Genomic DNA, 12,678 nt, shown 5'->3' with positions numbered 1-12,678 from the left:
ACGCAGCCCATTTTATTTTCAGAGTATGTAATAAAACACTTGTTTCCCTGTGAGTTAGAGACTTTTTTCTCAGACATTGAAGTTTTCTAATGTGCAACTTCATAAAATATCTCATTTTTACTGTAAATAGTTTCTTTATTGTTGTGAAATGTGAACTTTGCGATTCTGTGAGGAAGACTGAATTCTGAAATGCCCCCTGCATTTCCCACCCCTCAGAGACTCGCCCTGTGTCTGCCCCTCCCTTGAGTGTGGGCAGAACAATGAATTGATGAGCCCGCCCAAATCCCTGATTAGATTAGGGATATCCTGAACCAATAGCTGCTAAGGGCTGGGTCTAATTCAATCATCTGAGCTCTTTATAAGGGAGGACTGAACCTACCTGAGACTACATTCCCCTGTGGGAGATTCCCCAGCACTGGCTGTGCAGACCTAGGGAGTCTCACAGCCCAGACCTGGTCAACACTTGTAGGAGCTGAGAGCATCCTCACAGCAGCAGACAGAACAAACAAGTGGGCCTGGGGCTCACAACCTTAAGGCATTGAATTCTGCCACCAACTCGAATGAGATCAAAGACAGACCCTTCTCACGCGAAGGTAACGACCACACAGCCAGACCCATCCTGGAGATCCCTCATGTGACTCTGAGCAGGAGGCAGCCAGTTGGCCTAGCAGTACTTCTGACCTGTGAGCTGGTGTTTGTTTTAAATATCCAAAATTGGTGAGAATTTATTCTGCATTGATCTAAAACTAATATATTCTCCATCCACAAGTTTCTTCACATTGTGGAAGTGAGAACATTCAGTGTGTGTGTTTGTGTGTGGGAAGGGGAGACAGGGGGTTGTGTCCAGTTATGGTTAAACTGGCTCAGCAGAAACACAGCAGCTAAGCTCTTTGAAAGGTTCTCATTGCAGATCCATAATCGAACCACCCCAGCCAGAACTTCTGCCTCTACAGCTGCTGTCACGGAGCAGACTTGAATCTTACCCATGGAGACAGGCAAGCAAAGAGGTGCGTCTGCTGAGATGTTCGCCATGCCCCGAGGTCTGAAGGGCAGCAACAAGGACGGAATCCCTGAGGAACTAGATGGGAACTTGGAAGAACCCAGGGATCAGGAAAGTGAGCTCAGGAGTCAGGATGTCATGGACCTCACCGAAGGTGAAAATGAAGCATCAGCCTCAGCTCCTCCTGCAGCCAAAAGACAGATACCAAGGGGAAGAGGGAGAGGAAGCCCACCGTGGATGCAGAGGAGGCTCAGAGGATGACAACCCTGCTTTCTGCCATGTCTGAGGAGCAGCTGGCCCGCTACGAAGTGTGTCGCCGGTCAGCTTTCCCTAAAGCACACATTGCAGCTCTGATGCAGTCTATCAGTGGCAGATCGGTGTCTGAGAACACCGCCATTGCCATGGCTGGAATAGCCAAGGTCTTTGTTGGAGAGGTGGTGGAAGAGGCCCTGGACGTGTGTGAGATGTGGGGAGAAATGCTCCCGCTGCAGCCCAAGCGTTTAAGGGAGGCCGTTCCCAGGTTAAAGCCCAAGGGCCTCTTCCCCAACAGCAACTACAAAAAAATCATGTTCTAGGCCCAAGGCCAGAGGGAAGGGTCTGTTTGTGCAGCAATAAGTATTGCATTCATCTTCCAATGACAGGACTGCATTTGCTGGAGCTTCCTTATCTCAGTCTACCCTGGATTCACCCACAATCTTAGTGTCTGAAACTGTGAGGTTGACCTTACCTAGGTGAAGACAGCAGATTGTTTCCCAGTAGACTTGGCTAAATGTTTGTGACTCCAGGGGCATATTGAGGCATTTTTCTCTGTCTTTCTAGTTGGAAGAATAAAGGTGCCTGGGCCTTGAGCATCCTGTGGACAGGTAGCTGCATTCGGAGAGGGAAGCCCTTTCCAGGAGATTTGTACGGTTTCATTCTGAAGCCTGGTGTTGCTGTGTCTTTCCTTGTATGCTGATGTCTGGGTTTCAGTAAGCGAAGCCTCCAGAAATGTTTCCCAATTGTTGTCCTTCTCTGATTTTCAATGCTCATATGTATTTGTTTAAGTCATCACAAAAGCAGTTAAACTGTTTTCCAAACTGCAGAAATAAAAATATAATCACAAAGAATTTTTTTTCTCCATGTTGACTCTTCCATTCCTGCCTACTTTGCTTTACGTCAGCAAGTGACCCTTTAGTTTAATCATAATGCGATATACTATAGGTGCATCGTGTAAGACTAGAGAGAAACCAATTCCAAAACCACCTTTCCTCAAGCCTCCATTTGTAATGATCATACGGGCAGTTCCAAAGACACAGACAGAGCCTATTGATACCGCACTTTCGCTACACATGGTGATTTTACCAGTGCTTCCGGAGACACTGAAATTTAGTTCCAAACATTGCTTTAGAGGAGTCTTGATTTTATGCATTCTACCAATGAGCCACTCAGGAAATCAAACCTGAGTACAGAGACATTGGAGAAGTCGTTAAAGTATTGGACCAAGTAGGTTCATCACGAGTGACAAAGTTATTCCACACTCTACTTGCACATACTCTGCTTTACCTTTATGATGGAAAAGAGTAATTTTTCGTTATAGAATAAAGACCTGAGAGTTATTATAGAATCACTGTGACCCTTCACAGCACAGCTCACAGATATCCACGGTGCTACTTCAGTCTGTTTACCTTTGCCATGTGCCCCCTGAATCACAGAGTATAAGCAAAACTATCTAAAAGACCCCATAGTTCAGCTCTAGTATTGAATGGAGAATAACATACGCTCTTTCTTCCTGAAGCCAAAGACACCCCCCCAAAATATAGTTGTATTTCCTCATACACTCAGCTTTTGCTCTTAGAATAGGACTTATTGTACATAGAATCTGTCTTTGGGTATTGCACAAATTTCTAAACTTTACCGAGTATGGGAAATTGTGTTTCATACCTCCATATTCTGACGTTGTTTAGCTTTCCTTTTATTTTACCAACTTGTGTGTAAAGGCATCTAACAAGTTAGACCAGTGTGTCTTAGAGAGACACAAGCAGGGCACAGGTTTTTGGAAGAACTGATGGAGATGGGAGGGCTTTCTCAGGAATTAAAGTGCTTGAGCAACCAGAAGAGGTATAATCCAAGAGAATCATTATCTCCCAGTCTTTAGATTGCTCTCATCTCATTCCCTTCCCATGGCATTGAGGAGTCTTGGGAGCTGTGTTCTGGCATATGTTGCAGGCCTAGCAGTCTCTTAACACTAGAGTAAAGAAATCCTGGCCCAAGTAGCCTGAAGTGGGGATGAGCCACTGCAGGGAGCAGTGACAGTGGTGATTGGACACACAAGCTTAGAATGTTCTTCCGGCCCCCCATAGAACTCAATGCTTTGAGTGGGTCTGAGTAAAGCTGAACTGCTGAAGACAGAAACAAGTTCCCATCAAGATCTCAGAGGTCAGCTCAGGAGCAGGAACACAGTGCTGTTTCTCAAAGAGGAAAAATGGATTAGCTGGCAAGGTTCAGTGTCCCTACACATTCAAAATCTTCTCACTATGTAATATCATATAGCCACAGCTCTCGAGAAAGGAATCTGTAGAAAGTGGTATCTTTCCAGGAGAAATTTTTGATAGCTTTCATGGCTGGTTGTATTACATGTTAATGACAATAAAGTTTTTTCTGGAGCTTCATCACTATTCTTAAAGTCTATCTGATAATGTGCCTTTGGAGACTGCCTAGAAAAATGTGGTGTCTGGTAAGGAGGTGATGAAATTTCTAACAAGTAAAGTGACTGTACTTGACTATTTTCAAAAATTCACTATTTTGGGATAAGCTTAACATCCTCACTGCCTGCCTTTGCCCCCACAAAAGTACTTAGCATATGCCCAAATAAAGTTTAAGGAATCTATCTCCACTATTCTCAAGCACGTAATATCTAGGGTCTAGTCTTTAAAAGTACAAAGCAAAAAGTTTAAAAGTATAACTCACAAAAAGTTGTACCCAGACTAAAAAAGCTGAAATGATAAATTGATGGATTTGTGTTTTCTACGGAAGAGAGTACAACACAGAGTGCTAACATACATATATAGGGGAGAAGAGGGCAGGGCTCTTATAAAAGGAATGCAGTCAAATCTTTTCTAATAGTTTCTGAAGTAACATGCATATTAGAGAGACAATTCATGAGATTTTAAAGTGCCTTGTCTAGGAATATCAAGACATAGCTAGCATTTTGTAAAAAATATTTTTTTAAATGAATCTATTAATGAGATAGACAAGGTGTTTCTTTTTTTCTAATTACTTAGATTTTCTTCATCACACATTCAAGGGAACATACTAATGTTGGGTAAAATGGTGTTTGTCAAATTCTACTTCTCACTTTCACCTACCATGCCATGTTCAACTATTGTAAGTATTGAAAATTCAAGTATTGTTCATTTTAACATACTTTCACCAAAGTAGTATTTTTTATGAGAATGCCATAATCTCATCAGTAAGCCCTTTTTAAAAATCCAACAGAAAATATAAACTAGTAGCTGATTATGATGTGAAAAGAAACCCAGAAATAATCCTAAGGCAGAGCAACTTCAGGCTTCAGTGTGAAACCATCACAGTCTCTTGGGAGGTGTTTCTCTCTCAAAGCAGCTGTGTGATCGAAAGGTGCTCAGGGACCGTGCACTTTTCTTTTTCCAACTAGGAAGATGTAGAAAAATGACTCAATTCGCCCAAGGAGAGACAAATATTTAGTCAAAGTGATTATGAGAAAGGCTGCCTCCATGATCTAGGTGAGACCATGTCAGAGTTTGAGAAAGATGTTAAAATCGAGGATGAGTCCAGGGTAGACTGAGATACCGAAGCTCTAGCACACAGAGTCTTCTGTCATGAGAAAATGGAGCCAGTACTTCTTCCCTCAGGAACAGGATTTCTTTTCTAGTCTGGGGCTGGAAATCACATAATGTACTTGATAAAAAATGTGGCTCTTAAACTTGCATGTGCAGGCAGGCTTTCTCAGGGGCATCTCTTTTTCAAACCTCACACATGTCCAGGGCCTGTTCTACAACCTGCCTGACCAAGGCCTTGACCATTCCAGCCGTGACAATGATCACACTCCGGGATATAGACCACCAGGGATGGACTGCATCAGACTCCCAATGCGTGCCTCTCACTCCCTTCAACACACAGATATACCGCATTGGATTTTACCCACACAGCTTCCACAAAGTGCAGTAACTTGTAAATAGAAAAGTCTATTCACATTTTAGAAAATAAAGTTTAATGTATTTTCATAGCTAACTCGGAGAAAGAGCACAGGAGAAAGGAAACACTGAAAACATCTAGTCGGATACATAAAACCTCCAAGTATACCTGGGATCTATTGTTTCAAAAAATGCAATAAACACCGTTTCGCTCTCATTGATAAGAAATTTATTTTGTTTACAGAACATGTATGCAGACATAGTAAAGAAAACAGAAAACGATTTCTTTATAATTTTACAGAGTTGAACTGAAACTCGCTCATAGAGACATTTCCACTTGACACTGGTGCCTCGGGAGCCTCATAGCAGATGAGACGTTTACTAACAAGCACACACAAACACAACCGCCACCTGATTTCTGCCTGCCTTTCCACTGGCAGTCCTATGCTTAGCTACCTTTGGACCCCCGGAGGGAAAAGAAACCAAAACAGAAGAAAACTTCTCACATCAGGACTACCAGTTACAGGGCGAAGAGAAAAAAGAAAACACAAGCAAACAGAAAAGAAGTCCTCTAGAGTGCAAGGTTTCCCAGGAGCGTGGGCTCTCCGGCACCCTCTCCACGGAGGCGGCGGGCCAGCTGCATGTCTCGGGGCATAATTGTGACGCGCCTGGCATGGATGGCACGCAAGTTGGTGTCTTCGAAGAGTTGCACCAGGTAGGCCTCGCTGGCCTCCTGCAGGGCGCCAATGGCCGCGCTCTGGAAGCGCAGGTCCGGCCTGATGGCCCGGGCGATCTCGCGCACCAGGCGCTGGAAGGGCAGCTTGCGCAGGAGCAGCTGCGTGGACTTCTGGTACTTTCTGATTTCCCGCAGCGCCAGGGTGCCAGGCTTGTAGCGGTGAGGCTTCTTGATCCCTCCTGTAGGCGGCGCCCTTTTTCTGGCGGCTTTGGTGGCCAGGGGCTTCCTGGGGGCCTGCCAGGCGGTGGCTTTGCGGACGGTCTGCTTGGTGCCTGCCATGTTGTGGGGCCTTGTGCTCTCTCCTCTCTGAGGCTGAGCCTGGCCTGCTGCAGGCAGTACTGGCGTCAGAAAACAAGGGCAGTGGTGCTGTGGACAGGATTCAGAAAGCCTGTGAGTTGAGATCCATGCGCGTGACTCTCCCACACACGTAATCCCTGCCAACCCAGCCCCACACTTACCAGCTCTCAGGCCTGTGGGTCGGAGGCTGCGCTGCTTAGTCTTCCCGGAGGGTCCTGGGTTTCCTTGGTCTACACAGCAGCAGCCAGGAATCTCCCTCGCAGGCAGTCTGTTTCTGACTGGAGATCTCTGTGGTCTCAGTAAAGCGCTGCCTCTTATAAGGAGCTCAGATGATTGCATTAGACCCACCCAGCTCCCTTCCATTGTACTCACTGCTTCACTAGACTCTCAACCTCGTCAGCGCTGTGAAAACCCAATCGAGTCCCCGGGTTCTGCACACACCCCAGGGAGGGAGGAACCTCTGCCGTGTGCATCATGGGAGGGATGGTAGGTGCGAGTTAGATAAAATTCTGGGTGCCAAAGAGATTCTGAAAGTTTACACATCATGACCATCATGGAAGTCATTACAATGAAAAAGACATTTGAATAAAATTGCATGTTACACGACATCGGTGACTGCTGCAAAACACCAAGGGTGTGATCATGAGGTGTCTCTCAGGTTCCCTGAGGATGAGGTGAAACGGGGAGGGAAAGATGGAACACCTAAATGGTCACTCCTCTAACAGAGATGCCCCTGGGGGCATTTTTCTCCCCCAAAGTGACATTCATGGGAATCTGCGGGTGGCCTTCAGGCAAAGTTGTGGCTTTTTGATCAAGTGATCCTATGTGCCTGTCACTGAGGCTCTCTGACTCTGTTTTTTTTTTTTTAACCTTGGTACCAGTAACAGTATATTGTTAACTATAGTCACCACGTTGTACAGTAATTCTTGAGCTTGTTCCCCCATGTAACTAACGTGTTGTGTGTTTTGACCAACATCTCCTCAAATTCCCCATCCCCAGCCACCACAGCCCCAGACAACCATCTTTCTTATTTTTTTGCATCTATCAGATTAACTTTGTGAGATTCCAGGTATCATGGAGACCATGTAGTGTTTGTATTCTTATGCCTGGCTTATTTCAATGCCTGGCATTGAATTCTGCCACTAACTCGAATGAGATCGAAGCCAGACCCTTCTCAGATGAAGGTGACGACGACACAGCCAGACCCATCCTAGAGGTCCCTTATGTGACTCTGAGCTGGAGGAAGTCACTTGGCCTAGCAGAACTTCTGACCTGTGAGTTGGTGTTTGTTTTAAATATCCAAAATTGGTGAGAATTTATTCTGCATTGATCTAAAACTAATATACTCTCCTTCCACAAGTTTCTTCACATTGTGGAAATGAGAACATTCAGTGTGTGTGTTTGTGTGTGGGAAGGGGAGGCAGGGGGCTGTGTCCAGTTATGGTTAAACTGGCTCAGCAGAAACACAGCAGCTAAAATCTTTGAAAGGTTCTCATTGCAGATCCATAATCGAACCACCCCAGCCAAAACTTCTGCCTGTACAGCTGCTGTCACGGAGCAGACTTGAATCTCACCCATGGAGACAGGCAGGCAAAGAGATGCCTCTGCTGAGATGTTCGCCATGCCCCGAGGTCTGAAGGGCAGCAACAAGGAAGGAATCCCTGAGGACCTACATGGGAACTTGGAAGAACCCAGGGATCAGGAAGGTGAGCTCAGGAGTGAGGATGTCATGGACCTCACAGAAGGTGACAATGAAGCGTCAGCCTCAGCTCCTCGTGCAGCCAAAAGACAGAAAACAGATACCAAGGGGAAGAAGGACAGGAAGCCCACCGTGGATGCAGAGGAGGCTCAGAGGATGACAACCCTGCTTTCTGCCATGTCTGAGGAGCAGCTGGCCCGCTACGAAGTGTGTCGCCGGTCAGCTTTCCCAAAAGCACGCATTGCAGCTCTGATGCAGTCCATCACTGGCAGATCGGTGTCTGAGAACACCGCCATTGCTATGGTTGGAATAGCCAAGGTCTTTGTTGGAGAGGTGGTGGAAGAGGCCCTGGACGTGTGCGAGATGTGGGGAGAAGTGCCCCCGCTGCAGCCCAAGCATTTAAGGGAGGCTGTTCCCAGGTTAAAGCCCAAGGGCCTCCTCCCCAACCGCAACTACAAAAAAATCATGTTCTAGGCCCAAGGCCAGAGGGAAGGGTCTGTTTGTGCAGGAATCAGTATCGCATTCATCTTCCAATGACAGGACTGCATTTGCTGGAGCTTCCTTATCTCAGTCCACCCTGGATTTACCCACGATCTTAGTGTCTGAAACTGTGAAGTTGACCTTACCTAGGTGAAGACAGCAGGTTGTTTCACAGGAGCCTTGGCTAAATGTTTGGACATTTTAATGGTATGTTGAGGTATTTTTCTCTGTCTTTCTAGTTGGAAGAATCAAGGTGCTTGTGCCTAGAGCATCCTGTGGACAGGTAGCTGCATTCAGAGAGGGAAGCCCTTCCCAGGAGATTTGTATGGTTTCCTGCTGAAGCCAGGTGTAGCTGTGTCTTAGCTTGTATGCTTATATCTGGGTTTCAGTAATTGAAGCTTCCAGAAATGTTTCCCAATTGTTGTTCTTCTGTACATTTTCAATGCTCATATGTATTTTTGTGAGTCATCACAAAAGCAGTTAAACTGTTTTCCAAACTGCAGAAATAAAAATAAAGTCACAAAGCACTTTTTTTTCTCTAAGTTGACTCTTCTATTCCTGCCCACGGTTCTTTATGTCAGCAAGTGACCGTTTACTTTATTATAATGCAATATAGTATAGATGCGTCGTGTAAGACTAGAGAGAAACCAATTCAAACACCACCTTTGCTCAAGCCACCTTTTGTAATGGTCATATGGGCCGTTTCAAAGAGACAGAGAGAGCCTATTTATACTTCACGTTCGCTACACATGGTGATTTTATCAGTGCTTCCGGAGACACTGAAATTTAGTTCAAAACATTGCTTTAGAGGATTCTTGATTTCATTCATTCTACCGATGATCCACTCAGAAAATCAAACCTGAGTACAGAGACATTGGAGAAGTTGTTAAAGTATCAGACCAAGTAGATTCATCAGGAGTGACAAAGTGATTCCATACTCTACTTGTACATACTCTGCTTTACCTTTATGATGTAAAGAGTAATTTTTTGTTATCGAATAAAGACCTGAGATTTATTATGGAATCACCGTGAGCCTTCCCAGCACAGCTCAGAGATATCCATGGTGCTGTTTCCGTCTGTTTACCTTTGCCATGTGCCCCCTGAATCACAGAGTATAAGCAAAAAGGATCGAAAAGACCCCATAGTTCAACTCTAATATTGAATGCAGAGTAACATGTACTCTTTCTTCCTGAAGCCAAAGATACCCCCATAAAATATAGTTTTATTTCCTCATACACTCATCTTTTGCTCCGAAAATAGGACTTATTTTACATAGAATCTGCCTTTGGCTATCACACAAATTTCTAAACTTTACCAAGTATGGGGAAATTCTGTTTCATACCTCCATATTCTGACATGGTTTAGCTTTCCTTTTATTTCACCAACTTTCTTGTAAAGGCATATATCAAGGTAGACCAGTGTGTCTTAGAGACACAAGGAGGGTACAGGTTCTTGGAAGAACTGATGGAGATGGGAGGGCTCTCTCAGGAATTAAAGTGCTGGAGCAACCAAAGGAAGTAAGATCCAAGAGACTTAATATCTCCCAGTCTTTAGATTGCTCTCAGCTCATTCCTTTTCCATGGCACTGAGGAGTCATGGAAGCTGTATTGTGTCAGATGTTGCAGGTCTAGCACTTTCTGAACAGTAGAGGAAAAGAGAACCTGGCCCAAGCAGACTGAGGTGGAGAGAAGCATCTGTAGAGAACAGTGCTATGGTGATTCCACACACAAGCCTATAACATTTCTCTGGCCTCTCATGGAACTCAATATTTTGAATGGGGTCTGAGTAAAGCTGAACTGCTGAAGACAGAAACAAGTTCCCATCAAGGTGTCAGAGGTCAGCTCAGGAGCAGGAACACAGTGTTGTTTTCTCAGAAAGGAAAATTGGATTAGCTGAGAAGGTTCAGCGTCCTTACGCATTCTTTTTCTTCTTTTTTACTTTATGTTATGGGATACATGTGCAGAATGTGCAGGTTTGTAACAAAGCTTTACATGTTCCCTAGTGGTTTGCTGTGCCAATCAACCCATCATCTAGGCTTTAAGCTCCGCATGCATTGGGATTTTTCCTAATGCTCTCCTTTCCCTTGGCTCCCACCCCTTGACAGGCCACGTTGTGTGATGTTCCCCTTTCTGTGTCCATGTGTTCTCATTGATCAACTCCCACTTATGAGTGATAATATGTGGCGTTTGGTTTTCTGTTCCTGTGTTAGTTTGCTGAGAATGATGGTTTCCAGTGTCATCCATGTCACCGCAAAGAACATGAACTCATTCTTTTTTATGGCTGCATAGTATTCCGTGGTGTATATATACCACATGTTCTTTATCCAGTCTATCATTGATGGGCATTTGGGTTGGTTCCAAGTCTTTGCTATTGTAAACTGTGCTACAATGTATCATGTGTATGTGTCTTTATAGTAGAATGATTTATAATCCTTTGGGTATATACACAGTAATGAGATGGCTGGGTCCAATGGTATTTCTGGTTCTAGATCCTTGAGGAATCACCACACTGTCTTCCACAATGGTTAAACTAATTTACACTCTCACAGACATTGTAAAAGTGTTTCTATATCTCCACAGCCTTGCCAACATCTGTTGTTTTCTGACTTTTTAATAATCACTACTAAATGTTCTCAATATATAGTATCATATAGTCACTGCTCTCAGGAAAGAAATCTGTGGAAAGTGGTATCTTTCCAGCAGAAATCTTTGACAGCTTTCATGGCTGATTGTATTACATGTTAATGAGAATGAATTCTTTCCTGGAGCTTCATCACTATTCTTAAAGTCTATCTCATAATGTGCAGTTGGAGACTGCCTAGAAAAATGTGGTATCTGATTGGTGGTGGTTAATTGGTGACAAGATACCTAACAAAGAAAGTGACTGTACTTGACTATTTTCCAAAATTCACTATTTTGGGATAAGCTTAACATCCTCACTGCCTGCCTTTGCCCCCACAAGATGCCTAAACAAAGTTTAAGTAAGCTAGCTCCACTATTCCAAGCACATATTATCTAGGGTCTAATCTTTAGAAGTATGAAGTACAAAGCTTATAAGTACAACTACACTAAAATTTGTACCCAAACTAGAAAGGCTTAAATGATCAACTGATGGATTTGTGTTTCCTATGGAAGAGGGTACAAAGCAGAGCACTAATGTACATATATAGGGGAGAAGAGGCCAGGGCTTTTATGGATGGCACAGAGCTAGGTGTCTTCAAAGAGCTGCAGCAGGTAAGCCTCACTGGGCTCCTGCAGGTCGCCAATGGTAGCGCTTGGAAGCGCAGGACCAGGATGATGGCCTGGGAGATCTTGAGCACCAGGCGCTGGAAGGGCAGCTTGAGGAGTAACAGCTGCGTGGACTTCTGGTACTTTCTGATTTTGTGCATTGTCAGGCCTGCAGAGGTGAGGCTTCTTGATCCCTCCTGCAGGCCGCGCCCTTTTGCTGGCGGCTTTAGTGGCCAGGGTCTTCGTGGCGCCTGCCAGGCGGTGGCTTTGCTGGCTGTTGGCTTGGTGCATGCAGTGGCCTGGGGCTGTGGTCTCTCTCCTGTCCTTGGGCTGAGCCAGGTTAACTGGAGGCAGCGCTGGTTTCAGACTGCAATGATGGTGGGGCTGTGGACAAAAATCAGAGAGTCTGCGAGTTGAGATCCATGCAGAAGACTCTTCAGACACTTAACCCCTTCCAAGCCAGCCCCAGACTTACCGGCTCGCAAGTGTGTGGGTCAGAGGTCCTGCTGCTCGGTCTCCCGGGGGTCCTGGGCTTCCTTGGTCTACACATCGGCTGTGGGAAATCTCCCTCCCCCGAGGCAGCCTGGCTCTGGCTGGACATCTGTGTAGTCTCAGCCAAGTCCAGCCTATTATAAGGGGCTCAAATGATTGCATTAGACCCACGCAGCTACCTTCCATTGCTCTCACTGCTTCACCAGACCCTCAACCTCATCAGGGTTGTGAAAACTCAATCAAGTCCTGGGTTCTGCATGCAGCCCGGGGAGCGCTGAACCTCTGGACTGTGCCTCATGGGAGTGATGATAAGTGAGAGTTAGCTAGAATCTAGGTGCCAAAGAGATCCCAAAAGTTTACATTTCATGATCATCATGGAAGTTACAATGAAAAAGACATTTCAATACAGTTGCACATTAGATGACTTCCCTGACTGCCGCAAAACACCAAGGGTGCCATCGTGAGGTGTCTCTCAGGTTCTCTGAGGATGAGTTGAAACCGGGAGGGATGGATGGAAAATCAAAAAGGTCACTCCTCTATTAGGGATGCTCCGGGGGATATGTTTTCTCCCCCAAAGTGATATTCGTGGAAATTTG

At 45.1% G+C, this 12,678-nt stretch overlaps 2 protein-coding genes and 1 pseudogene across 3 annotated transcripts; 2 read left to right on the top strand and 1 right to left on the bottom strand.

The window, feature by feature from the left end:
* Nucleotides 1–903: 903 nt before the first annotated feature.
* On the top strand, nucleotides 904–2,038 carry LOC134757566 (TATA-box-binding protein-associated factor 11-like protein 12; annotated as a pseudogene).
* A 3,325-nt stretch (nucleotides 2,039–5,363) lies between these two features.
* On the bottom strand, nucleotides 5,364–6,166 carry LOC134757614 (histone H3.X-like). The gene has a single exon (XM_063700832.1). It carries the CDS (start codon nucleotides 6,164–6,166, stop codon nucleotides 5,723–5,725), a length of 444 nt encoding a protein of 147 aa, XP_063556902.1. The 3' UTR covers nucleotides 5,364–5,722.
* On the top strand, nucleotides 5,860–8,875 carry LOC134757613 (TATA-box-binding protein-associated factor 11-like protein 11). 2 transcript variants are annotated; one of them, XM_063700831.1, is made up of 3 exons: nucleotides 5,860–6,277; nucleotides 7,233–7,458; nucleotides 7,686–8,869. In XM_063700831.1, the coding sequence occupies exon 3, from the start codon at nucleotides 7,761–7,763 to the stop codon at nucleotides 8,355–8,357; it is 597 nt and encodes a 198-aa protein (XP_063556901.1). In that variant the 5' UTR covers nucleotides 5,860–6,277; nucleotides 7,233–7,458; nucleotides 7,686–7,760; the 3' UTR covers nucleotides 8,358–8,869. The 2 variants fall into 2 exon arrangements, with proteins under 2 accessions (XP_063556901.1, XP_063556900.1); XM_063700830.1 differs by having other exon boundaries at nucleotides 6,140–6,277; nucleotides 7,673–8,875.
* Nucleotides 8,876–12,678: the final 3,803 nt, after the last annotated feature.

This window comes from Gorilla gorilla, chromosome 19 (genome assembly GCF_029281585.2).
Source record: "Gorilla gorilla gorilla isolate KB3781 chromosome 19, NHGRI_mGorGor1-v2.1_pri, whole genome shotgun sequence".
Classification (NCBI taxonomy): Eukaryota; Metazoa; Chordata; class Mammalia; order Primates; family Hominidae; genus Gorilla; species Gorilla gorilla.
Note: the sequence above shows the minus strand (reverse complement) of the source record. Positions and strands in the feature narration are given on the sequence as shown.